The 26,901-nt window shown below is 44.5% G+C and overlaps 3 protein-coding genes across 6 annotated transcripts; all 3 read right to left on the reverse strand.

The window, feature by feature from the left end:
* Positions 1 to 293: 293 nt before the first annotated feature.
* Positions 294 to 2,862, reverse strand: LOC100272409 (BTB/POZ and MATH domain-containing protein 2). 2 transcript variants are annotated; one of them, NM_001146887.2, is made up of 3 exons: positions 2,332 to 2,862; positions 1,324 to 2,178; positions 322 to 734 (listed from the first exon to the last, which is right to left on the reverse strand). In NM_001146887.2, exons 1-2 carry the CDS (start codon positions 2,500 to 2,502, stop codon positions 1,327 to 1,329), a joined length of 1,023 nt encoding a protein of 340 aa, NP_001140359.1. In that variant the 5' UTR covers positions 2,503 to 2,862; the 3' UTR covers positions 322 to 734; positions 1,324 to 1,326. The 2 variants fall into 2 exon arrangements, with proteins under 2 accessions (NP_001388784.1, NP_001140359.1); NM_001401855.1 differs by lacking the exon at positions 2,332 to 2,862 and having other exon boundaries at positions 294 to 734; positions 1,324 to 2,272.
* On the reverse strand, positions 2,681 to 5,172 carry LOC103629660 (MADS-box transcription factor 30). Of its 3 annotated transcripts, none has more exons than XM_008650759.4 (6): positions 4,728 to 5,172; positions 4,266 to 4,362; positions 3,965 to 4,138; positions 3,632 to 3,673; positions 3,309 to 3,520; positions 2,681 to 3,214 (listed from the first exon to the last, which is right to left on the reverse strand). In XM_008650759.4, coding segments are annotated over exons 1-6 (711 nt in total). In that variant the 5' UTR covers positions 4,913 to 5,172; the 3' UTR covers positions 2,681 to 3,213. The 3 variants fall into 3 exon arrangements, with proteins under 3 accessions (XP_008648981.1, XP_008648976.1, NP_001388783.1); XM_008650754.4 differs by having other exon boundaries at positions 3,291 to 3,520; NM_001401854.1 differs by having other exon boundaries at positions 3,093 to 3,214; positions 3,291 to 3,520; positions 3,965 to 4,135; positions 4,728 to 5,066.
* A 934-nt stretch (positions 5,173 to 6,106) lies between these two features.
* On the reverse strand, positions 6,107 to 11,441 carry LOC100283252 (nuclear transcription factor Y subunit C-2). The gene is made up of 2 exons (NM_001156154.2): positions 11,046 to 11,441; positions 6,107 to 7,181 (listed from the first exon to the last, which is right to left on the reverse strand). The coding sequence occupies exon 2, from the start codon at positions 7,138 to 7,140 to the stop codon at positions 6,373 to 6,375; it is 768 nt and encodes a 255-aa protein (NP_001149626.2). The 5' UTR covers positions 7,141 to 7,181; positions 11,046 to 11,441; the 3' UTR covers positions 6,107 to 6,372.
* Positions 11,442 to 26,901: the final 15,460 nt, after the last annotated feature.

Here is a 26,901-nt window from a genome sequence, read left to right on the forward strand (position 1 = left end):
CCCCAAACTGACTGCTCTAATAAAAAACGGGTTTTCTGAATCTTTTTGCACTAGCTGCAACTTGCAACTGAAGCAGCAGCAGTCTGCTCATGTCATGCGTGCGCATATTATATATGCATGTCAAGCACGAGAAAAGGCAGCTGATACAATTAAGCACCAAATGATAATAAGCACAAAACAGAGACGAGATCTTAGCCACAGAAAATGAATGCTAGCTGCCCATCTCATGTGCATGACAAGCACAGGTGGCTAACAAGGGCTGAATTAAGCAGCTCAGATTGAAAGTGGGGAGGGAATCAACTGCAAAGACTAGTTCATCATGCTTAGGGAAACCATAACCATAACTCCAGGTTCATTACATCTTAGGGAAACCATAACCATACCATAGCATGCATGTGAAGCCAAGCAACTCAATCATTATATGAGGAAGATACTAGTAATACTAGGACTGTCAATGAAAACCATCATCGCGAGCTCAGATCTTCCTTCCACGCGCAGCCCTCACTAGTTCAGTCAGCACCAGAGGGCAGCTTTCCACCAGATGCGCGTAGCCGTCAGTCGCCAGGACAGCATCAAGAGTCTCAGGCGACTTAGTGACGAACTCAAGACACTTGGCTTTGAGCAGCGGGCAGTTGCGCTGCTCGGCGAGAGCCAACGTCGCAGCCGCTGTGCCGATGTTGATGCCACCAGAGAGCTTGCATTCACATATCAGCTTCAGCCCGTTCAGCCCATACCTGTCAAAATTCTCAGGAGCTAACAATTACAATCTACTAGTATACACGCACACGGTGTTACGCTCTACATGTTTCTAAGACCAGCCATGACAATACCAAGCGCAGTTTTGACCAACTCTAAAAAAAATTACGGAACATTGTTTAGATACAACATTATTGTAAACTATAGTATTAAGCAAAAGTTAGACGTGTCATAAAAACTTTGGATTGGAGCTGAGTTTTGAATACCAAAAATACCAGGATTACAACCAAGTGACATAAAATACCACGGCCATACTAAGGTGGTGTTTGAATGCACTAGAACTAATAATTAATTGACTAAAAACTGTTAATGAAATTAGCTAGCTAACAAACAACTACATTAACTAATTTACCAAAAATAACTAATAGCTGAACTATTAGCCATGTTATTTGAATGTCTCAATTAATTTTAGTCACTAACTATTAGTTTTAGTCATTCAAATACCCCTAAAAACTATAGTATCTACAAAAATAAATGTTTTACTTCCAAACAGACCCATATGCAACGAAATAGTACATGATAACCCGTTCTGAAAGTGGACAAAGGTTCAAAAGAAAGAAACCTTACCTGTCAGCAGCTACGAGTAGGTGCTGAGCCATGGCCGCCGCCCGCCGCCGCCTCAGGCTCCTGGTCCTGGGCACCGTCGAGCTCTGGGACCATGTCGGTATAGATGAAGTGAAGCATGGACCTGAACACAGCAGCGTCCATGTCTCTGATCTCCACATAAGCAGAGCTTCTTTCCTTCATGCCTCCGAAGAACTCGGCCTTGAAAACCGGGGACCTCGCGGCGAGAATGACCCTGTGTGCGGCGAAGGACTCCCCGGAGACACGGAACGTGACGTCCGCTCCGTCCTTGCTCTGCAGGAGCTCGCCGAGGTGCTGGTGTAGGTCCGAGCGCAGTGGCTGTGGCTGTGGCACTGGCAGGGGCGGATCCTTCACAGAGGCGTCGAAGCCACGTAGCTCGGTGAGCGTGCATTCCACGGTCAGCGAATCCTCCACGAGGTAATCTGATGATCCTAGCTCAGCCCTTGACATGAGGAGAAGTACAGGCGAGCATTTGGAGTCACTGGGAAATATATGGGACAAACTCTGCTCATAAGAGGCACCGAGATCCCGCTGGAAGTTGTTGGGTCTCATCCGGCAGCTCAGGCTCACCCTCAGCTTGTCCCTCAGAGGTTCACTGATAAGTATGAGCTTCACCGCTACCCACCGCCCGTTCCACTTGTAAGTAGGATGGAAACGGACCTCCCACTCGTGGCCATTGGTGCACCATCTGGATTTGATGAACTCCAGCTCGCTCATGGTAGCGGTGGCGCAGTAGCCGTCAATCTTGAGCAGCTGTACCGAGCGCAGAACCTCATTGACAGCCAGCAGGTTCGTGCCGTCATGTTCCATGATGGAGGCCAGGTAAGATCCAGAAGCCTGATGAAGAAAAAAAAAATGCCTCCGGTGATGTAAAAATAAAACTCTTTACCCGTCCGGCGCCGATGAGGACTGGGCCGGCGGTATGCGGTCTGGCAACTGACAATTGGGGGTGGGGAGGAGAGGGGGGGAGTTTAAATAGCGGGAGGTTACCAAGAGGAGAGTTCGCCGCCGTACATGGCTTCCAGAGCAAGGAGAGGTGTGTGAAAGCTTCTCCGAGAAGGCAAGGGTCCGACGGATGTGGCCTGCCGCTGGGCCTGCTTTGTGCTTTGACAGACTTGAGTCGGACGCCGTCCCACGCCACGACGCTGGTTGGTTCGTCATGGCGAGAACCACGGTTTGTACTAGTCAGAAAGTCCATTAATCTGGGCCTCTGAGAGTCATCGAAATCAGCAATCGAACGTCCAACTCCAAAAGAAAACACCTCAACTCCAAAATTTTGAAGTCATAACCATAACCACAAAATTAGCACGAACAGTAGGTGGTGGGTGGTCTATGGACATCCATTCCCATGTTTAGTTCGGAGCAGCATTAGTAAAGGTGCCTTATAAAAAAACACTAGTAAAGTCACTGAAACTTGGATTTGTTGTCTTGGCTATGTCATGGTCTTTATTTAGCTTGATGTGACCAAGACATGGAAAAAGGTATGGTCACTTGAGCATTAACTATAGATAACCTATTAGTACTACTACTTAGGGGGTGTTTGGTTTCTAGGGACTAATGTTTAGTCCCTACATTTTATTCCATTTTAGTTCCAAAATTGCCAAATATAGAAACTAAAACTTTAGTTTAGTTTCTATATTTAGCAATTTATAGACAAAAAAGGAATAAAATGAAGGGACTAAACATTAGTCCCTAGAAACCAAACACCCCCTTAAGCATGCTACTTCCTTTCTTTAACTAACTTGTTTGTTTTAGTTATGTACTTTAGCAAACTAAGTAAATCTGTCATGTCATCAAGTCCACCCAGCTGATCGACACACGTCCATGGCCGGCCAGGCGGGGCAACCAGTCTACTGTGCCTTCGATCTGCATTCTGCAAGAAGAAATTACCGTTCAGTTTTTTTTTTCAGCATAAAGGGTTAAGCTAGTCTGCTAAGCTTCGGACGTACGCGTACACGTTCTGTTACCACAGGTGTAGATCGCGTGGGCTGGAGCTCCCGCCGCCGTCGGCGTCCTCGTCCGTCGGCGGCCACAGACGCAGCATTGTGCTCGCCGCGGACTTCTCCTCCAGGGCCAGGAGGTACGCGAACGACGGCGACTGTGGCAGCGGCGGCTCCGCCACTGTCGCCTCCACGCCCGCGGCGGCTGGTGGGCCGTCGTGGCGCCCGTGCTCTTCGGTCTGCGTGCGTCACATCACAGCGGCAGCGGCACGATCACTTCACACAGCTGCTTTTACGACGACGTGCTACAACTACTGCTCACGCGAAGCCGGCCGGCCGTCACAGTTTACCTTGACCTGAAGCTCCTCGGTCAGGTTGACGAGCAGCTCATCCTGCCAAGGAAAAAAAACAAGGCACGCAATAAAAACCGCCTCGACATGCAGAGGAACCAGGATCACCTAGCAGCAGGGAAAAAAATTTGTTGCAGCCGGGCTGCAAACCAGGCCGTTTGCAGTCCCTCACAAAAATGAGGATAGGCCCCACCTGCAAGTTCACCAGATAACATTTTTGTTGTATTATTGACCTGCAGGTGGGGTCTATCCTCATTTTTGTGAGGGGCTGCAAACGGCCTGGTTTGCAGCCTGGCTGCAACAAATTTTTTTTCGAGCAGTAGATACCTATACCTTCCTTGCACGGACTTTGCCGATGGCCGACTCCAGCCGCTGCTCGAGCTCGAGGAGCTCGACCACCGAAGTCACGGACGACAGGTCTTCTCCCGTGTACGCATTCAGGCTGGCCTCCAGCTGCTCGCACTCACTCCGCAGCTGGCTGATCTCAGCGGCCATCTGCTGCTGCTGCTGCAGCAGCATTGGAGAGAGAGAGAGAGAGAAAAACGAGGCAAGAATAGAGATGGCGCATGAACAGGCTGACGAAGATACTGAAGCTGCTGCGTTGGGTCTGGACGTCGATCTGGTAGATGCGTACCTGATGATCAGACTGGTGATCGGTGCAGCAGCGTGCGTCCTGATGCAAGAGTCGCGTGCTGGTGGCCGCCTCGTACCGGCGAATCAGATCCACCAAGCTTCGCAAAAATGGTAACGGTGGAGAGTGTTGGTGTTAGGGATCTGCAGATTGCAAGACTCTGGAATATTCCTATCTTTCGCTAATCGATCATGGGCTACTTCTTATGCAAACTTGGAAGAACTGATCGGCGTGTGCTGACTCCCAAGCCAACATTTGAGAGGGAGTGAAAGGCTGCGCAAGGCGGAACACATAGTCACGCACGCGTGTGTCGAAGAAAATCAACTCGATAGTGAACTCCAATCCAGCAGCAACTTGATAGGGACCCGAAATAAAGGTTTCCGCGATCACGCATACTTAACCAAACCCCAAAAAAACCAACACACAACCAAAACCCACACCGATCGATTTTGATCACCCGCGGACCTGGTCGGCGAGGAGTACTCGAACAGCTTGCCGCGCTCGGAGAAGACGACGACGCCGACGTCCACGCCGCAGAGCACGGCGAGCTCGTCGGCCTTCTTCAGCAGCCCCTTGCGGCGCTTGGAGAAGGTCACCTGGCGGCTCACCCGGTTCTCGACCCTCCTCATCTCCACCTTCCCACGCCCCATTGCGTTGCGCGCCGCCTGAGCTGAGCCTGCCCTAGCTAGCTCAAACCCACCCGCTTTTGCTTTTCGGCCCCAGATTGCCAGCGCGACAACAATGCAGTGCACAACTTACAGAGGAGGGCGGGCGAGGGCGCAACGCAAGAGGGGAGTTCCTTGCAGGCTAAGGGTGGGTTGCGATCTGCGAGGCGAGCGAGAGCAGCTGAGCTGAAGCGATCAGAGAGCGTGAACGAGGAGCCGTGCCAGAGAGCTTATATAAAAAGCCAAAGAGCGGTGCGGAAATGGAGAGGAAAATGCCCGGAAGCTACTGTACCCACCTGAGAATGTTAAGTCGGAAACGTGAGTTGCCGATAAGAAAATTAAAAAAAATCTTCCCCATGCCTAAAATTGGCGTGGTCTTTTTGTTTACGCACATCGATCTAAAACATGAAAAAGATGTGAGCACAAATACCCTAATCAAAAGATCGAATAGCCAAGTCAAAAGTAGTGGTCCCCATCTACTTATGTCCTGTTTAGGTCCATCTTAACTGAACTTTGGTCAGTTAATTGCCTAATCTGGCTAGCTAAAATTTAGCTGGGACTATTTGGATTCTAGCTAAACGTATATATTTTAGCTAGGCTGAAACGGCCAAAGAGATGGTATATATTTTGGTTAAAGTTTCGCTGTGTTTTAGCTAGGATCATCTGAATCCCTAGTGGCTAAACTTGGATCAAACCGAGACTTCGAAAAGGGAGATAGCTTGTCACGAAGACAAGCACCTTCCCGGTCCCGGAAGATTGACAGGCCCCTGGTTTGTCCTGACCATCTCTCTTCAGCGAACTGTTTCATGCAGTGCCGTGTACACGCGCCCGCCCGCGAAGACACGAGTAGAAAGCCTCAGCAGCAAGGAACAGTCCTTAATTGCAAACATTTCCAACTCCAGCCAAATCTGGGCGACGACATGACGCGCTGTGCCATGAGAGTAGTTACCTGTTGTATTCAGAAATGCAGTTAAGGGCACACCCAGCTTCTTCAAGAATTTGACTGGTTTGGTCTTGGGAGGTGAATGGCCATGGCCCAGCTCTACTGGGTCCCAGAATTCAACTAGACACAAGTCTGGAACAGAATTTCCATGAATTAACAGAACACCTTCCACGCTACGAATCAAGAGCAATGGAGAAAAGAGAGAAGCATGAACTGCACAACACAAGCAGAGCATAGAAGCATTAACACCCAGCATTTTTCATATCAGAGGCCTCATGAAGGCGAACTTTTGGAACGAAAGGAAACGGTATGGGTAACTTTAATCCACTAGCCGCTAATCATTATCCCTCCAACTAACACCACAGCAGAAATCAAACTACCATGATGCTACACCCTACCTGTTTCAGTTTGATACCCAACGATATTAGCCAACGAAAACCTGCAGTTTAGAGAACCTAAAATGAGAGCTCTGAAAAATCAGGTGATAGCTTGAGCGACATCCTCAGTCCCTTTCATGCAGAGACTGCTGCTCTTCAGGAGCTTGCTCCTGCTGTTCCTGAGGATCCTGCCACAGATACGTCACCGGGTGGCCTTGCTGGGCGCCATAAACCATCCCAGGACCAGGCACCTGCTGCTGTGGCATGTAGTAGTATGGATATGCGTCAGCTGGGGCTCCCATGGGTGGCAGCCCGGGCCTAGGAAGCCCGATTCCGTCGTCCTTCATCTCATCCCTGGGAACAATGTCGACCAAGAAGTCGTAAATGTCGGTCCTGGTGATGGCTGCGGCAATGTCGTTCTTCTGCAAGGTGCGGCGCTTGTTCTCCTCGGTGTGCATCCACGACCTCAGCGTCAGCTCCAGTATGAATATCTCGCAAGCTTTTGCGAAGACCACGGGAGCTTCGGCTGAGATCATGCGGACATCTTCGTCGGCCTTCATGATCTTCTTTATCCTCGCAAGTGGCAAGTTGTGGTTCCTGAAATCAGCTGTTGCCTCGATTTCAGTCATGCGTTCGACCCAGAACTGCTGAAGCTGCTGCTGTTGCTGCTGCTGGAGCTGTTGGTGGAACTGTTGAGCTTGTTGGTAGACAATCTGGTGCTGAGCACTCATATGGGCAGGGTTGGCTGGGAATGGTTGCACTGACTGTAAACCAGCAGATGCAACAGCAGGAGGAGCTACTGTTGCTGCAGGCGGGTAGGCAGACGCAGGATACACTTGTGACCCACCGGCGGCGACACCCATCGCAGGCTGAGGCTGAGAGGATGGTTCCATGTCCACTTGCTATTGCCCAAAAATCTATGATCTTTCCAGAGCTGCAAAAGAAGAAACAGATTAATAGACCAGTTCAAATTTAACTAGGGAAATTAGAAACAGTCCTGAACTTCTATGTAATTTAAGGAAGTAAAACAAGGTTGTTTCTGTTTCGTCTGCACGAACATAATTCTTTTGTGTACATGAACTTGAATACTTGATCTATTGCAATTGTATTTAAATTAATTTTCATTCTTGGATAACCCTGGCAAGTCCAGTTTCTGTCTCTGTCCAAACTCCAAACAACCATCATTTAACTATCTCCACCAGATAAAGACAACGGATGCAGAGGGATAAAATGTAGCCAGATAGCGACAAACCATAATCATACATCTCAATTCAAAAGCATGATCATATATGGTCACACACTCGTATTTGAACAAAAAAAAATACAAATTGGTAGAAACATCCAACTCACAGGTATTAGAAAATGAATTTAGGATCGTTGACTTGTTCATTTGGCCAGACCACTATCAGCTCGAAAATAGACCTATGATGACCTATCTAAGATAACAGTTCTGACAAACCTTCCTGTGGCATACTATAATCAAAATGACCTTAATCTCAGATTGGAATGCTGGAAGATAGGATGCAATGCACAACCAGTTCCATAATAGTGGTTAGAAAATGAATTTAGGATCGTTGACTTGTTCATTTGGCCAGACCACTATCAGCTCGAAAATAGACCTACAATGACCTATCTAAGATAACAGTTCTGACAAACCTTCCTGTGGCATACTATAATCACAATGACCTTAATCTCAGATTGGAACGCTGGAAGACAGGATGCAATGCACAACCAGTCAACCAGTTCCATAATAGTGGTTAGACCAGAAAATGTAGCCATGAGTATGACTTCTTAATTAGAAATGGGATGACAACTAAATGGATGCCGAGATTTGTGTCCAAATTGAAGAAAATCATGAATTGCAGAAACAAAAATCAGATCCGAAAAATTTCAGACTCGACCAGATGAAGAGACTTTATTAATTCCAAATATTTCCATCAACACATAACAGAAAGATGGCAGTAACCTTGTACTTACCTATGCAAAACCAACTCCACTGGAGAACTTATCTTTTCAACTTCCACAAGTATCATGTATTTTATTGATTTGCACGATATATACCATTATGTCCTCCAGAAGGATATGACTATTGGATAAGGATGATGTGCTACTAATACAGCAAGCAGTGAATTCTACGCAGTCACCTTCTTGTTCCACTGGAGAACTTATCTTTTCACTCGCCACAAGTATCATGTGTTTCTTTATTTGCACAAGTGTCATGTAGTGAATGGGCATATATATACCAACAGGAAGAGTACGGCTGTGCGATGACGTCCTACTGATACATCAAACAGTGAATGCTATGCAATCACCTTCTCATTTTACACCATTCCGGAATGAATAGCCATTTAATATATGTGCACCAAGGATAGGTGCAACATATTAACTCTTTTGTCACAAAATAGAATGACAATCCATGGTTTCGAACTTTCAAGGTCGTCATCCATTTGGCATTTTCCCATGACAACCTTCAAACAATGAGCCAATGAGAACTAATGGTATTTGTCGGATTATGTGAAACAGAAATAGTATTTGTCGGATTGTGTAAAACTGAAATATGACGATCAGTGGTTTCGAACTTTAAAGGTCGTCATCCATTTGGCATTTTTCCATGACAACCTTGAAACAATGAGCCAATGAGAACTTATGCTATTTGTCGTATTATGTGAAACTGAAATAGTACTTGTCGGATTGTGTGAAACTGAAACAGTGCGCCAATGAGAACTTGAGGATAACTTAGACTAATCAATCATATTCTGGCTTAAGGCTTCATGTGAGAATATGATGTAGCCAACAATGTAGGACCTCTTGGGATGAATTAGTGGTGGTTGTAAGGCCATTGACACATGTCCTCTTTGGCTTAGCCCTAGCCACCTTCAAGTGAAACAAAGAGGGTGTTTGGTCCTTCCATTTTATTCTACTTTAGTCCCTAAATTACTAAATATAGAAATTTTAGTTTCCATATTTGGCAATTTATGGACTAAAATGGAATAAAATGGAGGGAATAAAAATTAATCCCTAGAAACCAAACACCCCCAAAGTGAACCATGTGGTTTGACTGAGTGAGAATCTGCTGGGTCACGAAATCTTGGATTATTGATATAGTTAAGTTATAGAGACCTAAACTATAATTGATCATCATTTAAGTGTATTATAGATAATTAGATATAAAGGTTGTCAGGTTCCAGGTCTTAAATAGAATCGACGATGCTCAAATCAATAATTTAACATGTTGCATGATTCTAAAAGATACCTTACAGTCATGAATACATGGCATTTTTGGGAGAAAAAACAAACACTAGTACCACTAAGATTACATAATAATGATTTACATGAATAAAAAATCAAAATATGATTAAAAAATTAAAAATAGCACAAATGAAGGACATTATATCTTTATATAATAGAAATTGTATGCCAAACAGTTATTTACAAGCGATTACAGTAGGGGAGAGGGTAGCATGTAAATCATGATCCTACAAGTTGCTTTTGGTTACAACTATAACAATATCTAGATACTGTGCCTAGAGCAATATTCCACGCAACCTGGGATCGTAGAAAACTAGAAACGTAGGAATATAAGGCTCAAAAGGAGACTATGGAACCTTTGTATTTGTATACATGGAATGATGGAAACTATTTCTCTGATTGATTTATGCAAACATTGATATGACTTATGGACAGGATTTCTCTTGACAGAACAGCTGAAGGGTACCATCAGAGTCACACATACAAACACAAAACTGGACACCTCAAGTACTTTGCTTTTACCTAAAAGAAGATGGACACCAATTCCCAAAAATGGCGGCTGTCCATTCATGTGAAACATAGCTGTTGGCAAAGCTAAACAAATCGCGGGAAAAAGGAGTAACCGTTCCCGGATCGATGGGATGGAGGAACAGAAACATGGTACGTTACTAAAACAAGGTTTTAATACTACGGGAACGAGATTGTTCCCATATTCCCGGAACGGAACAAACGTTCCTTGAACGAGCAACGTGGCCAAGTTCTACTTTGCCGGTTTGTAGGTGGCCAAGTTCTAAGGAAAAACACCAGATCTATGATGGTGCCACTGAGAGGAGCAGCACTTCCTTTTACTAGAATCTGACATTGCAAGTTTCTTTTCATCGTGCCCTTTGGCAGGGCCATGCCTCGACCCTTTTCTACTTTCTACTAGTTTGGAACTGGAAAAAAAAACAAATTGTTGTTTGATGGTTAGGTACGGTACCCAAAGGTGAACAGATTATCCAAATCACAAAAAATGGAGTAGAAGCGAGTCAAGCGTGGAGGAATCGGGATTCGCCGACAGAAGGTTTGAAACAAGCCGGACTCCGACCGGATTTGACCACGGACGGAATACACATTGTTTTCAGGAGAGCGCTATTTTTAGTAGTCAATCTATCGTCAGACTAAATTAAACGTGCTTTTTAGTTGCAAATGTGGAAAGTAACATATCCACCAGTACAGCGCGCATAGAACATTAGAACTACGCTACAGCTAATCGGACTAAACAAACAGATGAGAAAGCTAGATCGACGAGGGCAGGTGAAAACTTTCCTAACAACTTCGCCGAAGCGAAATCTACCGCAGCCGCAGCGGCAACAGCAAGAACCGAAGCACAGGTTCGTTCTTTCCTCGGCGGAATTTTCTGCAACGCGCCACAGCTTTAGAGCGAGCGATCACGGTCCCCAAAATCCGCATCGAAAACCGAGACGCGCAAAGGATGGACACGAGAGGTCCAAGAAAACACCGGATCATACAGATAACGAAATCGAGGACAGCGTATTCTGGCACTCACTTCGAAGGTGCAGCAGAAGGTCGGCCGACGGGCGGGCGCTAGGCGAGACGCCTCCTTCCTCGCGGCTGGCTCGACTAGGGCACGGATTGGAGAATGGGGGGAGAGGAAGCCTCTTCTTGGCCTTCCCCCTCTCTCTCTCCCCTAGTCCCCTCCTAGCCTTCCCTGTCTGCCTACTCGGTTCTTAAATTCTCCTCGGAGCGAAAGCGTGCGTCCCATTGGCAGCACCACCTGGTGCTTCCGGGTCCAGGCCAGGCCTCAATCCGGTCCGTACTGGGGCCCAAGCCGTCCAGGTGGTGTTTGGGCCGCGGGCCCGGGCGTCGGTGGCAGAGAGCGGGTCGCCATGGAAACGGACCGTGGTTGTGCAAATGACTGCCTTGCAACCTAAAAAGTGAGTTTAAAATCTAGGGGCAGCTCTACTAAGGCTGGCTCCAACAAGACCCTCTAAAGGATCCTGTACCCTAAATTTAGAGGACGAGGACGTCCTTTACTCCCTCCAGCAACGTCCTCTAAACGGTCCTCTAAATTTAGAGAACGTTGCTGAATCCTCTATATGTAGAGTTTCTCTAAACGGTTCTCTATCTATTTGAATACTTTAAACAACCGGTTTAATAAAACTAAAATATGTAAAATACATTTGAGAGTATGACAAATACGTATGTACAAAAATTAAAAAAATTAAAAATGTCTTTAATATAGGTATTTACATATAGAGGACGTGATTTAGAGGACGTTGTTGAAGAGAAAGTAGATATAGGAGATGAAATCTTTTAGAGGAGACTGTAAAAGACGGATATAGATAATGTATATAGAGGACGTTGCTGGAGATAGTCTAAGACTTGTTTGGATACATCTAGTTTCTTGAAAACTGGTTTTTAAAAGCCGGAAGATCTCTAAATATGTCAATTTTTTTATTCAATTTCTAAAAACTGATTTCTCGGTTCCTTAAAAACCAAGAATCAGTCATCTTCCAAATAGAGCCTAGCGCTAACGTCACCGTGCATACGAGGGTTGGTCTTGGAAGGAGGATAAGGACGAAGCAAGCAAATGCTCCTCCGAGTAATCGAGCACAGCAAATGCACACATGACGCAGCCCATGAGGCCGGGCTTCAATTTCACCTTGCGACCATGTCATCGCCCTTGTCGCGGACGTACGCGTGGTTGTCGTCCGACTCCGATGACACTGACCGAAACTGTAGCCTGTCGTCACTCCTGCTCATTCAGTAAAAGAGAAATTTGCTATTTTGCCACTCTCAATTTTGGCTGTTTGTTATTATGCCATCCCGTGTCTATGACTGGTGGGACCGTCTGTGTCTATGATTTGTGGGTCCGATGGCATACTGGCGAAGCCCACAAATGATAATGGCAAAATTGCCAATGGCTCTTCAGTAAAAAGAACAGGCTGAAAAGTCAGTGAGCTATATCAACTCTAAGGGTTTGTTTGGTTGGACCGTGTGAAAAAAGTTGTTTTGGCTATGAACCGTAAAAAGCTGTTGTATACTGTAAGCTATTAAAAAGCTAAAAACCGTTTGAAAGAAACCACTAAAAGTTATTCGATATATATTTTCACAGTTCTATCCGAAAGCCACTAAAAGTAGATTCAGAAGTGCTTTTAGTTTTGCACAGCGACAAAGTCAGCTTTTAGAAAAAACTTTTTCCTGGATCTAACTGTTTAGTTTGCTTTTGGCTTTTAGAGTGCAAAAGCCAAAGCCAAACTAAACACACCCTAAATAAAAACAGACATCACAATCGTGTGAAGATCAGGACACTCCGAACCTGGATCTACAAATAATAGTTTGCTGTTTAAGACCGTCTCTGCAAGAAACCACGCGGCACAACGCACAGAGTTCACTCGCGTGGGCCATCACATCATCGTCTATCGATCGAAGACCTGACTAGAGATGGCAATGGGGACACGATCTCCGATTCCCCGTGGGGAATTCTCCTATTAGAGAATGGGTATGAGACTAATTTAATCCCTGTAGGGATCTAAATAGAGGAAATTTAATCACGTCGGGGACAGGGAACCATCCCCGTCCCCGTTCCCCGTATACCTGTCTGAAAGTCGCCTAGAGGGGGGTGAATAGGGCGAAACTGAAATTTACAAACTTAAACACAAACTACAAGCTGGGTTAGCGTTAGAAATATAATCGAGTCCGAGAGAGAGGGTGCAAAACAAACCGCAAGCAAATAAAGAGTGTGACACGCGGATTTGTTTTACCGAGGTTCGGTTCTTGCAAACCTACTAACCGTTGAGGTGGTCACAAAGACCGGGTCTCTTTCAACCCTTTCCCTCTTTCAAACGGTCACCTAGACCGAGTGAGCTTCTTTTCTCAATCAATTGGAACACGAAGTTCCCGCAAGGACCACCACACGATTGGTGTCTCTTGCCTCAATTACAAGTGAGTTTGATCTCAAGAAAGAATGAGAAAGAAGAAGCAATCCAAGCGCAAGAGCTCAAATGAACACGACAAATCACTCTCTCTAATCACTAAAGCTTTGTGTGGAGTTGGGAGAGGATTTGATCACTTGGGTGTGTCTAGAATTGAATGCTAGAGCTCTTGTAAGTAGTTGGAAGGTGGAAAACTTGGATGACTTGAAAGTGGGGGTGGTTGGGGTATTTATAGCCCCAACCACCAAACTAGCCGTTTGGTGAAGGCTGCTGTCGCATGGCGCACCGGACAGTCCGGTGCGCCAGCCACGTCACCAGGCCGTTGGGTTCCGACCGTTGGAGCTCTGACTTGTGGGCCCGCCTGGCTGTCCGGTGGCGCACCGGACAAGTCCTGTAGACTGTCCGGTGTGCCACCCGCGCGTGCTCTGTCCTCTGCGTGCGCAGGCGCGCATTTAATACGTTGCAGTCGACCGTTGCGCGCGAAGTAGCCGTTGCTCCGCTGGCTCACCGGACATGTCCGGTGAATTATAGCGGAGTGGATTCCCGAAGCTAGCGAGTTCAGAGCCGCTCTTCCTTGGGGCACCGGACACTGTCCGGTGAATTATAGCGAAGTGCCTCTGAGAATTCCCGAAGGTGATGAGTTCAGCTTGGAGTTCCCTGGTGCACCGGACACTGTCCGGTGGTGCACCGGACAGTCCGGTGCGCCAGACCAGGGCACACTTCTGTTATCCCTTGCTCTCTTTGTTGAACCTTTTTCTTGGTCTTTTTATTGGTCTTTTGTGAACCTTTGACACCTGTAGAACTTATAGACTAGAGCAAACTAGTTAGTCCAATTATTTGTGTTGGGCAATTCAACCACCAAAATCATTTAGGAAATAGGTGTAAGCCTAATTCCCTTTCAATCTCCCCCTTTTTGGTGATTGATGCCAACACAAACCAAAGCAAATATAGAAGTGCATAATTGAACTAGTTTGCATAATTGTAAGTGCAAAAGGTTACTTAGAATTGAGCCAATATAAATTCTTATAGGAAATGCATGGATTGTTTCTTTCTTTAACATTTTGGACCATGCTTGCACCACATGTTTTGTTTTTGCAAATTCTTTTGTAAATCCTTTTCAAAGTCCTTTTGCAATATAGTCAAAGGTAAATGAATAAGGTTTTGCGAAGCATTTTTAAGATTTAAAATTTTCTCCCCCTGTTTCAAATGCTTTTCCTTTGACTAAACAAAACTCTCTCTCAATGAAATCCTCCTCTTAGTGTTCAAGAGGGTTTTAAGATATCAATTTTGAAAACACTACTTTCTCCCCCTTTTGAACACAATGAGATACCAATTTGAGAATCATACTAATTGAGAAATTCTTTTTAAAATTAGTGGTGGTGCGGTCCTTTTGCTTTGGGCTCATGCTCTCTCCCCCTTTGGCATAAATCGCCAAAAACAGAATCATTAGAGCCCTTTCCTAACTACTTTCTCCCCTTTGGCAAATAAAACATGAGTGAAGATTATACCAAAGACGGAGAGATGCTCGGAGCGACGGCGAAGGATGAGTTACGGAGTGGAAGCCTTTGTCTTCGCCGAAGACTTTAATTCCCTTTCAATACACCTATGACTTGGTTTGAAATATACTTGAAAACACATTAGTCATAGCATATGAAAGAGATATGATCAAAGGTATATTTATGAGCTATGTATGCAAGACATCAAAAGAAATTCCTATAATCAAGAATATTTAGCTTATGCCTAAGTTTGTTAAAGGATTGTTCATCAAGTGGCTTGGTTAAGATATCGGCTAATTGATCTTTAGTATTAATGTATGCAATCTCGATATCTCTCTTTTGTTGGTGATCCCTTAAGAAATGATACCGAATGGCTATGTGTTTAGTGCGGCTATGCTCAACGGGATTATCCGCCATGCGGATTGCACTCTCATTATCACATAGAAGAGGAACTTTGGTTAATTTGTAACCATAGTCCCTAAGGGTTTGCCTCATCCAAAGTAGTTGCGCGCAACAATGGCCTGCGGTAATGTACTCGGCTTCGGCGGTAGAAAGAGCTACGGAATTTTGCTTCTTTGAAGCCCAAGACACCAAGGATCTTTCCAAGAACTGGCAAGTCCCCGATGTGCTCTTTATATTAATTTTACACCCCGCCCAATCGGCATCCGAATAACCAATTAAATCAAAGGTGGATCCCCTAGGATACCAAAGCCCAAACTTAGGAGTATAAACTAAATATCTCAAGATTCGTTTTACGGCCGTAAGGTGAGCTTCCTTAGGGTCGGCTTGGAATCTTGCACACATGCATACGGAAAGCATAATATCCGGTCGAGATGCACATAAATAGAGTAAAGAACCTATCATCGACCGGTATACCTTTTGATCGACGGATTTACCTTCCGTGTCGAGGTCGAGATGCCCATTGGTTCCCATGGGTGTCTTGATGGGTTTGGCATCCTTCATCCCAAACTTGCTTAGAATATCTTGAGTATACTTCGTTTGGCTTAGGAAGGTGCCCTCTTGGAGTTGCTTCACTTGAAATCCCAAGAAGTACTTCAACTCCCCCATCATCGACATCTCAAATTTCTGTGTCATGATCCTACTAAACTCTTCACATGTAGATTCGTTAGTAGACCCAAATATAATATCATCAACATAAATTTGACATAGAAACAAATCATTTTCAAGTGTTTTGGTAAAGAGTGTAGGATCGGCCTTTCCGACTTTGAATCCATTAGTGATAAGGAAATCTCTTAGGCATTCATACCATGCTCTTGGGGCTTGCTTGAGCCCATAAAGCGCCTTAGAGAGTTTATAGACGTGGTTAGGGTACTCACTATCTTCAAAGCCGGGAGGTTGCTCAATATAGACCTCTTCCTTGATTGGTCCATTGAGGAAGGCACTCTTCACGTCCATTTGATAAAGCTTGAAGCCATGGTAAGTAGCATAGGCTAATAATATGCGAATTGACTCAAGCCTAGCTACGGGTGCATAGGTTTCACCGAAATCCAAACCTTCGACTTGGGAGTATCCCTTGGCCACAAGTCGAGCGTTGTTCCTTGTCACCACACCATGCTCATCTTGCTTGTTGCGGAAGACCCACTTGGTTCCTACAACATTTTGATTAGGACGTGGAACCAAATGCCATACCTCGTTCCTAGTGAAGTTGTTGAGCTCCTCTTGCATCGCCACCACCCAATCCAAATCTTGGAGTGCTTCCTCTACCCTGTGTGGCTCAATAGAGGAAACAAAAGAGTAATGCTCACAAAAATGTGCAACACGAGATCTAGTGGTTACCCCCTTATGAATGTCGCCGAGGATGGTGTCGACGGGGTGATCTCGTTGGATTGCTTGGTGGACTCTTGGGTGTGGCGGCCTTGGTTCTTCATCCTCCTTATCTTGATCATTTGCATCTCCCCCTTGATCATTGCCGTCATCTTGAGGTGGCTCATTTGCTTGATCTTCTCCTTTATCAACTTGAGCCTCATCCTCATTTTGAGTTGGTGGAGATGCTTGCGTGGAGGAGGATGGTTGATCTTGTGCATTTGGAGGCTCTTCGGATTCCCTAGGACACACATCCCCAATGGACATGTTCCTTAGCGCGATGCACGGAGCCTCTTCATCACCTATCTCATCAAGATCAACTTGCTCTACTTGAGAGTCGTTAGTTTCATCAAACACAACGTCACAAGAAACTTCAACTTGTCCAGAGGACTTGTTAAAGACTCTATATGCCCTTGTGTTTGAATCATATCCTAGTAAAAAGCCTTCTACAGTCTTAGGAGCAAATTTAGATTTTCTACCTCTTTTGACAAGTATAAAGCATTTGCTACCAAAGACTCTAAAATATGAAATATTGGGCTTTTTACCGGTTAGGAGTTTGTATGATGTCTTCTTGAGGATTCGGTGTAGATACAACCAGTTGATGGCGTAGCAAGCGGTGTTGACCGCCTCGGCCCAAAACCGATCCGAAGTCTTGTACTCATCAAGCATGGTTCTTGCCATGTCCAATAGAGTTCTATTCTTCCTCTCCACTACACCATTTTGTTGTGGCGTGTAAGGAGAAGAGAATTCATGCTTGATGCCCTCCTCCTCAAGGAAGCCTTCAATTTGAGAGTTCTTGAACTTCGTCCCGTTATCGCTTCTAATTTTCTTGATCCTTAAGCCAAACTCGTTTTGAGCTCGTCTCAAGAATCCCTTTAAAGTATCTTGGGTATGAGATTTTTCCTGCAAAAAGAACACCCAAGTGAAGCGAGAACAATCATCCACAATAACTAGACAGTACTTACTCCCACCGATGCTTATGTAAGCTATCGGGCCGAATAGGTCCATGTGTAGGAGCTCCAGTGGCCTGTCAGTCGTCATGATGTTCTTGTGTGGATGATGAACACCAACTTGCTTCCCTGCTTGGCATGCGCTAAAATCCTGTCTTTCTCAAAATGAACATTTGTTAATTCTAAAATGTGCTCTCCCTTTAGAAGCTTATGAAGATTCTTCATCCCAACATGGGTCAGTCGGCGGTGCCAGAGCCAACCCATGTTAGTCTTAGCAATTAAGCAAGTGTCGAGTTCAGCTCTATCAAAATCTACCAAGTATAGCTGACCCTCTAACACTCCCTTAAATGCTACTGAATCATCACTTCTTCTAAAGACAGTGACACCTACATCAGTAAATAGACAGTTGTAGCCCATTTTGCATAATTGAGAAACGGAAAGCAAATTTTAATCTAATGAATCTACAAGAAAAACATTAGAAATAGAATGGTCAGGAGATATAGCAATTTTACCCAATTCTTTGACCAAACCTTGATTTCCATCTCCGAATGTGATAGCTCGTTGGGGATCTTGGTTTTTCTCGTAGGAGGAGAACATCTTCTTCTCCCCTGTCATGTGGTTTGTGCACCCGCTATCGATGATCCAACTTGAGCCCTCGGATGCATAAACCTACAAAACAAGTTTAGTTCTTGACTTTAGGTACCCAAATGGTTTTGGGTCCTTTGGCATTAGATACAAGAACTTTGGGTACCCAAACACAAGTCTTTGACCCCTTGTGCCTGCCCCCAACATATTTGGCAACTACCTTGCCGGATTTGTTAGTCAACACATAAGATGCATCAAAAGTTTTAAATGAAATGCTATGTTCATTTGATGCACTAGGAGTTTTCTTTTTAGGCAATTTAGCATGGGTTGATTGCCTAAAACTAGATGTCTCACCCTTATACATAAAAGCATGGTTAGGGCCAGAGTGCGACTTCCTAGAATGAATTCTCCTAATTTTGCTCTCAGGATAACCGGCAGGGTACAAAATGTAACCCTCGTTATCCTGAGGCATGGGAGCCTTGCCCTTGACAAAGTTAGACAATTTCTTAGGAGGGGCATTAAGTTTGACATTGCCTCCCTGTTGGAAGCCAATGTCATCCTTAATGCCAGGGCGTCTCCCACTATAAAGCATACTACGAGCAAATTTAAATTTTTCATTTTCAAGTTCATGCTCGGCAATTTTAGCATCTAATTTTGCTATATGATCATTTTGTTGTTTAATCATGGAAAGGTGATCATGTATAGCATTAACATCAACATCTCTACATCTAGTGCAAATAGTGACATGCTCAGTGGTAGATGTAGAGGGTTTGCAAGAATTAAGTTCAACAATCTTAGCACGCAATATATCATTTTTATCTCTAAGATCGGAAATTGTAACATTGCAAACATCTAGTTCTTTAGCCTTAGCAAGCAATTTTTCATTTTCATCCCTAAGGCTAGCAAGAGAAATGTTCAATTCTTTAATCTTAGCAAGCAAATCAACATTATCATTTCTAAGATTTGGAATTGAAACATCACAAACTTTTGAATCAACCTTAGCTAACAAATTAGCATTCTCATTTCTAAGGTTGTCAATAGTCTCATGGCAAGTGCTTAGCTTACTAGATAGTTTTTCACATTTTTCTACTTCTAGAGCGTAAGCATTTTTAACCTTGACATGCTTCTTATTTTCTTTAATAAGGAAGTCCTATTGGGTGTCCAAGAGATCATCCTTCTCATGAATAGCACTAATCAATTCATTTATTTTTTCCTTTTGTTGCATGTTAAGGTTTGCAAAAAGGGTACGCAAATTATCCTCCTCATCACTAGCATTATCATCACTAGAGGACTCATATTTAGTGGAGGATTTGGATTTAACCTTCTTCTTTTTGTCGTCCTTTGCCATGAGGCACTTGTGGCCGACATTGGGGAAGAGAAGTCTCTTGGTGATGGCGATGTTGGCGGCGTCCTCGTCGGAGGAGGAGTCGCTAGAGCTTTCGTCGGAGTCCCACTCGTGACAAACATGGGCATCGCCGCCCTTCTTCTTGTAGTATCTCTTCTCCTTTCTTCTCCCCTTCTTGTCGTCACCCCTGTCATTGTCACTAGATAGTGGACATTTTGCAATAAAATGACCGGGCTTACCACATTTGTAGCAAACTTTCTTGGAGTGGGGCTTGTAATCTTTCTCCCTCCTTTGCTTGAGGATTTGGCGGAAGCTCTTGATGATGAGCGCCATTTCCTCGTTGTCGAGCTTGGAGGCGTCGATGGGTGTTCTACTCGATGTAGACTCCTCCTTCTTCTCCTCCGTCGCCTTAAATGCGACCGGTTGTGCTTCGGACGTGGAGGGACCATCAAGCTCGTTGATCTTCTTTGAGCCTTTGATCATTAATTCAAAGCTCACAAAATTCCCGATTACTTCCTCGGGAGTCATTAGTGTATATCTAGGATTGCCACGAATTAATTGAACTTGAGTAGGGTTAAGGAAAACAAGTGATCTTAGAATAACCTTAACCATTTCGTGGTCATCCCATTTTTTGCTCTCGAGGTTGCGCACTTGGTTCACCAAGGTTTTGAGCCGGTTGTACATGTCTTGTGGCTCCTCCCCTTGGCGAAGTCGGAAGCGACCGAGCTCCCCCTCGATCGTTTCCCGCTTGGTGATTTTGGTCACCTCGTCTCCTTCGTGCGCGGTCTTTAGCGTGTCCCAAATCTCCTTAGCATTTTTCAACCCTTGCACCTTATTATACTCCTCTCGACTTAGAGAGGCAAGGAGTATAGTTGAGGCTTGGGAGTTGAAGTGTTGGATTTGGGCCACTTCGTCCTCATCATAATCTTCATCCCCTACGGATGGTACCTGTACACCAAACTCAACAACATCCCATATACTTTTGTGGAGTGAGGTTAGATGAAATCGCATCAAATCACTCCACCTAGCATAATCTTCACCATCAAATGTTGGTGGTTTGCCTAATGGGACAGAAAGTAAAGGCGTATGTTTAGGAATGCGAAGGTAGCGTAGGGGGATCTTACTAAACTTCTTGCGCTCATGGCGCTTAGAAGTAATGGATGGCGCGTCGGAGCCGGAGGTGGAAGGTGATGAAGTATCGGTCTCGTAGTAGACCACCTTCCTCATCTTTTTCTTGTCCCCACTCCTATGCGACTTGTGGGAAGAGGATTTCTTCTCCTTCCCCTTCCCCTTGTTACGGGACTCTTCCGATGAAGCTTTCCCGTGGCTTGTAGTGGGCTTGTCGCCGGTCTCCATCTCCCTCTTGGCGTGATCTCCCGACATCACTTCGAGCGGTTAGGCTCTAATGAAGCACCAGCCTCTAATACCAATTGAAAGTCGCCTAGAGGGGGGTGAATAGGGCGAAACTGAAATTTACAAACTTAAACATAAACTACAAGCCGGGTTAGCGTTAGAAATATAATCGAGTCCGAGAGAGAGGGTGCAAAACAAATCACAAGCAAATAAAGAGTGTGACACGCGGATTTGTTTTACCGAGGTTTGGTTCTTGCAAACCTACTCCCCATTGAGGTGGTCACAAAGATCGGGTCTCTTTCAACCCTTTCCCTCTCTCAAACGGTCACGTAGACCGAGTGAGCTTCTTTTCTCAATCAATTGGAACACGAAGTTCCCGCAAGGACCACCACACGATTGGTGTCTCTTGCCTCAATTACAAGTGAGTTTGATCTCAAGAAAGAATGAGAAAGAAGAAGCAATCCAAGCGCAAGAGCTCAAATGAACACGATAAATCACTCTCTCTAATCACTAAAGCTTTGTGTGGAGTTGGGAGAGGATTTGATCACTTGGGTGTGTCTAGAATTGAATGCTAGAGCTCTTGTAAGTAGTTGGAAGGTGGAAAACTTGGATGACTTGAATGTGGGGGTGGTTGGGGTATTTATAGCCCCAACCACCAAACTAGCCGTTTGGTGAAGGCTGCTGTCGCATGGCGCACCGGACAGTCCGGTGCGCCAGCCACGTCACCAGGCCGTTGGGTTCCGACCGTTGGAGCTCTGACTTGTGGGCCCGCCTGGCTGTCCGGTGGCGCACCGGACAAGTCCTGTAGACTGTCCGGTGTGCCACCCGCGCGTGCTCTGTCCTCTGCGCACGCAGACGCGCATTTAATGTGTTGCAGTCGACCGTTGCGCGCGAAGTAGTCGTTGCTCCGCTCGCTCACCGGATAGTCCGGTGTGCACCGGACATGTCCGGTGAATTATAGCGGAGTGGATTCCCGAAGCTGGCGAGTTCGGAGCCACTCTTCCTTGGGGCACCGGATAGTCCGGTGAATTATAGCGAAGCGCCTCTGAGAATTCCCGAAGGTGATGAGTTCAGCCTGGAGTTCCCTGGTACACCGGACACTGTCCGGTGGTGCACCGGACAGTCCGGTGCGCCAGACCAGGACACACTTCGGTTATCCCTTGCTCTCTTTGTTGAACCCTTTTCTTGGTCTTTTTATTGGCCTTTTGTGAACCTTTGGCACCTGTAGAACTCATAGACTAGAGCAAACTAGTTAATCCAATTATTTGTGTTGGGCAATTCAATCACCAAAATCATTTAGGAAATAGGTGTAAGCCTAATTCTCTTTCACTGTCCCACGAAACTTTTTTTTATCCAAGTTAGTCAATTTACTTGTTGAAATTATAGTAAAAACTCAGTGCATGGCATGTTATAAAATAACAAACTGAACTCTAAGGTAGATGTCTCTTGTAATTTTCAATCTTATTTGTTAAATTTGTATTAATTTGATACAATCAATTTAAATTTATCTTACGCCCCGTTTGGATCACCGGAATTGAATTCCATTTTAATAATAGTAATTTAGGCATATATCAATTAAGCTAATTCGCTTTTATATAAAATATATTTGTATACTATTATTAGTAAGATGTCCTAGATATTTATATGCTACATTTTTACTATAGAGGAGTGGAACGAAGAGTGTCATGTAAGTTACTGAATAGAAACAAATTCTACTCATGCATAAAATCATTTCCTATCCTCCACCCTATGAATTTGAGATAGGCTTATATCTGAACTTTAGAAAGTGGTGGAATGTTAAATTCCAAACTAAATAAGTTACTTTATTGAGTGAATTCCAATTCCTTTAAAATGAAGGGATCCAAACGCCCCTTAAAATATTGTACTTTTAGGGGGACAGATTCCCGGGGAGTTCCCCACTGGGATAAATTCCCCGATGGGGACGAGGATGGGAGAAAATGCTACCCCGTGAGCGTTTGTGGGGGGCGGGGCGGGGAATTTTTCTCCCCGTGGGAACATGGATAGGAAGCTATTCCCCGATGGGGAAATCCTCATTGACATCCCTAGACCTGACCTGAATCATGCGTTTCCTGCTTCATTGGTGCCCGATCCGGAATGGCTTCTCCTTTCTTGTGTGAGAAACCATTTCACTCTCTTTGCTGACGCGGAGAGTGGAGTCAATGCTAATGGAAACGGTGTGCCTGGTCGCGTCGTATATGAAATGTTTTGAATCGACAACCTTTTACCCTACACCGCAAAACAAGGCTAAGCTCCTATTTGGTTCGGTTTTTTTTTCTAACCAGCTTTTTCTGAGATTCTGGCTGTGGAAGAATCTGGATGTGAAGATAATCTAAGTATCGTTGGGATTACATACGGAGGAAGATGAAGGTGTCCATAGGATTTAGAATCTAGAAAGTGGCGGATTCCGACTATTGCAACGACTCAACCGATTATGTGTTTATGTTGATTTTGAATGGTTTTTACTAAATCGTTTTTTTTCTAAAAATTGAGCATTTGGCAGTCCACGATAACTTTTGATGGTCAAAAGCTGAAACAAACAGGGCCTAAGGCTAAGCTTAACTTTATCTCTTTTCACCGTCAATGACACATGCACATCTTTGCACTCCCCTTTCAGCAACTACTCGTTTTGGTCATTTAGTTTCTTCACAAATTAAATATATTTTTAAAACTTGGAATGAGAATTTGATGAAAAAGATTTCGATGCTAAACTAAATAATCCCTCTATGTGAAATTAAAATTCGTTTTAATTAATTAATTAATAGGTTTATATAATACTTGATGTATATGTTTTATATATGTGTCTAGATTTATTTTTATTCATTCGAATAACAAGAGCTAAAACGACTGCTATTTTAGAATAGATGGAGTATAATGTTTGGAATTGAGGGAGTAAAGAAACTTGCACGAAGAAAAACCGAGGTAAAGAAACTTGATTGATTAGATAAAAACAAGAATACTTTTGCAATGTCCAGCAGGCCTACTATTCATCCATGTGGTAAGCCCCTTGGACCCAACAAGCAACCACAAAGCCCACCGGGAAGAAGTAGCCCATGCGTGAAAATTTGACATCGCGCCCATCTAGACCAAACCCAGTTAACAGGATTTTAATTGTACAACCTCTCAGCATATATATGTTGAGAACTACGTCACCACGGATCACCAGATTCGCTCCCTTCTCTCCCGTCAGCAGTAGAGGCGCGAGAAGCTGTAGATAACCCGTCTCCCTTCCCAGAAACACGACAGAGTAATACACGAGACACATGATATAGGGTTGGGCCTCTGGTCTCTTTCTCTTCTCTATATTATGGGGGTGTACATGTTTCTTATATAGAGATGTGAGACCTCTAAAGGGCAAAACAGATACTTGCCCACATAACCCTAACTAGGGTTACTTAACACTCCCCCTTGGACGAATACCGCGACCAACACATTTCTCGTTAAAACTCCGAAAAACCCAGTGGGAAAAAATGTGGAGAAAGAGTGCATGGTGATACAAATTGCATTTGCACTTTGTTGCCTCGTTAAAAACCTCATGTGAGAAACTTCAAGAAAACTCACCAATGGAAAAAGAGTACAACAACTGTCATCGGGACAGATTTTGATCCTCTGTGATCTAGATTCTATCGAATCTTCTACAAGGGCTAACTTTAGAAATATGCTCCCCCTGATCCTTGCAAAACCGTATCAATAAGGCAAAACATCTTCTTCTGGAAGTATATGCACATAAAGATTTAGCAAACAGATTGCATATCTTACAAGGACTATTTCAGGAACTTTACCGCTACTCACTTCTAGGATATACGAGATAAGTGCACGTATCAATATAAATAAGCCACTTTGACTGATGGTGTTCGATCGACTAGATCTATATATTTGATAGAAAGTTTCATAAAGGTTCACATATTGATCATCAAGCTCACGCCTTCAGGGCATAAAATATGACATTTATTGTCTCACGATTGTGATCAATATAAGCATTCACTCCCCCTGACGATGACATCTGTCAAAGTCGTTATCCCTCATAAATCAAGCATATTCTTCAAGATATATGTCTCATTGTTCATCTGGAATAACGAGAATGGATGAGGTTGGGGTGCTATCATTTTCTATCTTACACCACAATTTATACATAGTTGTGCAAAGAAAATAACATATCATTCAATAGGACTTAGGGGATAATATAGTTGCAATAGTACATATTCTAAATATGACACATCGCTCCAGGCGTTCATCCTTTGCAACATCTATGATGGTGTAACAAAAGTCCATCAAAGATCATAATCTATCAGAGATTTTTCATCGATCAGATATATCGTTATAGTCTGTCATTCTGACACAATGAGAATATTTTGCCAGTAACACCTAAACCTTATAGGTTTCTGCCATCGTGGCTTTATAGGATACCGTAATTCCACATCTAGTGGAAAATATCATGAGTAAAGATCGTGGAATGCACATGTGCTTATTCGGTGAACTTCAAGTCCTTTGGTACCTCATCTCATTCCTTTTCGGGTATGTATGGGTCTTTATCCCTTTATAGGGATTATCAAACTTTGGTGTTTAACACAGACTTTATTTCTTCTGGAAAGGTTCCATTAAGGAACTATAATCTCATCTAGGAGATATTCTCTCTACATAGGAGAGTGTTCATTCGTCAGGAATGTATTATTCGGTATGAGATTTATATGTTGCACATTTATAAATCAAAGATATGAATCCTCATAGGATCTCATGATGGATCTTCATAATCCTATTAACTGCATATTTTAATTCATGCCATTTGCCAGATATATTACATAGCGGAACAGTCAACATATATGTGGGATGGATCTCTCACAAGACCACTTGAACCATCGCATTCACCACACATTATTTCAATAGTGCCCATAAATGTCCGAACTTCAAGCTCGCGACTTTCATTTTGCGATTATTGGTTCATCCTCGATTGCATTTATCAATGACCCGATAAGAGAGTTTAAAGCACTCATGCCTAGGATTTTGTTTTGGACCCCTTTGCAATATATAGAGGCAAGATAGGTGTCGACACATTTGTCTCCCACATTTAATAATGATCTCCGTCATTTCCCAAAACGAAAGATTCATTGTTTTGTATTCCCAGCACAATGATATTGCGCGCTGAACGGGAATTAGGCTTACACCTAGTTCCTAATTGATTTTGGTGGTTGAATTGCCCAACACAAATAATTGGACTAACTAGTTTGCTCTAGTGTATAAGTTATACAGGTGTCAAAGGTTCATACTTAGCCAATAAAAAGACCAAGAATTGGGTTCAACAAAGAGAGCAAGGGATAACCGAAGTGTGCCCTGGTCTGGCGCACCGGACTGTCCAGTGTGCCACCGGACAGTGTCCGGTGCACCAGGGGACTTCACGCTGAACTCCTCACCTTCGGGAAAATCCAGAGGCGCTCCGCTATAATTCACCGGACTGTCCGGTGTACACCGGACAGTGTCCGGTGCCCTAGGGAAGAGCGACTCTGGAACTCGCCAGCTTCGGGAATTCTCTCCGCTATAATTCACCGGACGTGTCCGATGTGCACCGGACTGTCCGGTGAGCCAGCGGAGCAACGGCTACTTCGCGCCAACGGTCACCTGCAAAGGCATTAAATGCGCGCCAGAGCGCGCAGAAGTCAGGCACGCGAGATGTGGCACACCGGACACTCTATAGTACATGTCTGGTGTGCCACCGGACATCCAGGCGGGCCCAGAAGACAGAGCTCCAACGGTCGGAATCCAACGGCCTTGGTGACGTGGCTGGCGCACCGGACTGTCCGGTGCACCATGCGACAGACAGCCCCACCAAATGGCTAGTTTGGTGGTTGGGGCTATAAATACCCCCAACCACCCCACATTCAAGTTATCCAAGTTTTCCCAC

This window comes from Zea mays, chromosome 6 (genome assembly GCF_902167145.1).
Source record: "Zea mays cultivar B73 chromosome 6, Zm-B73-REFERENCE-NAM-5.0, whole genome shotgun sequence".
NCBI classification, from domain to species: Eukaryota; Viridiplantae; Streptophyta; class Magnoliopsida; order Poales; family Poaceae; genus Zea; species Zea mays.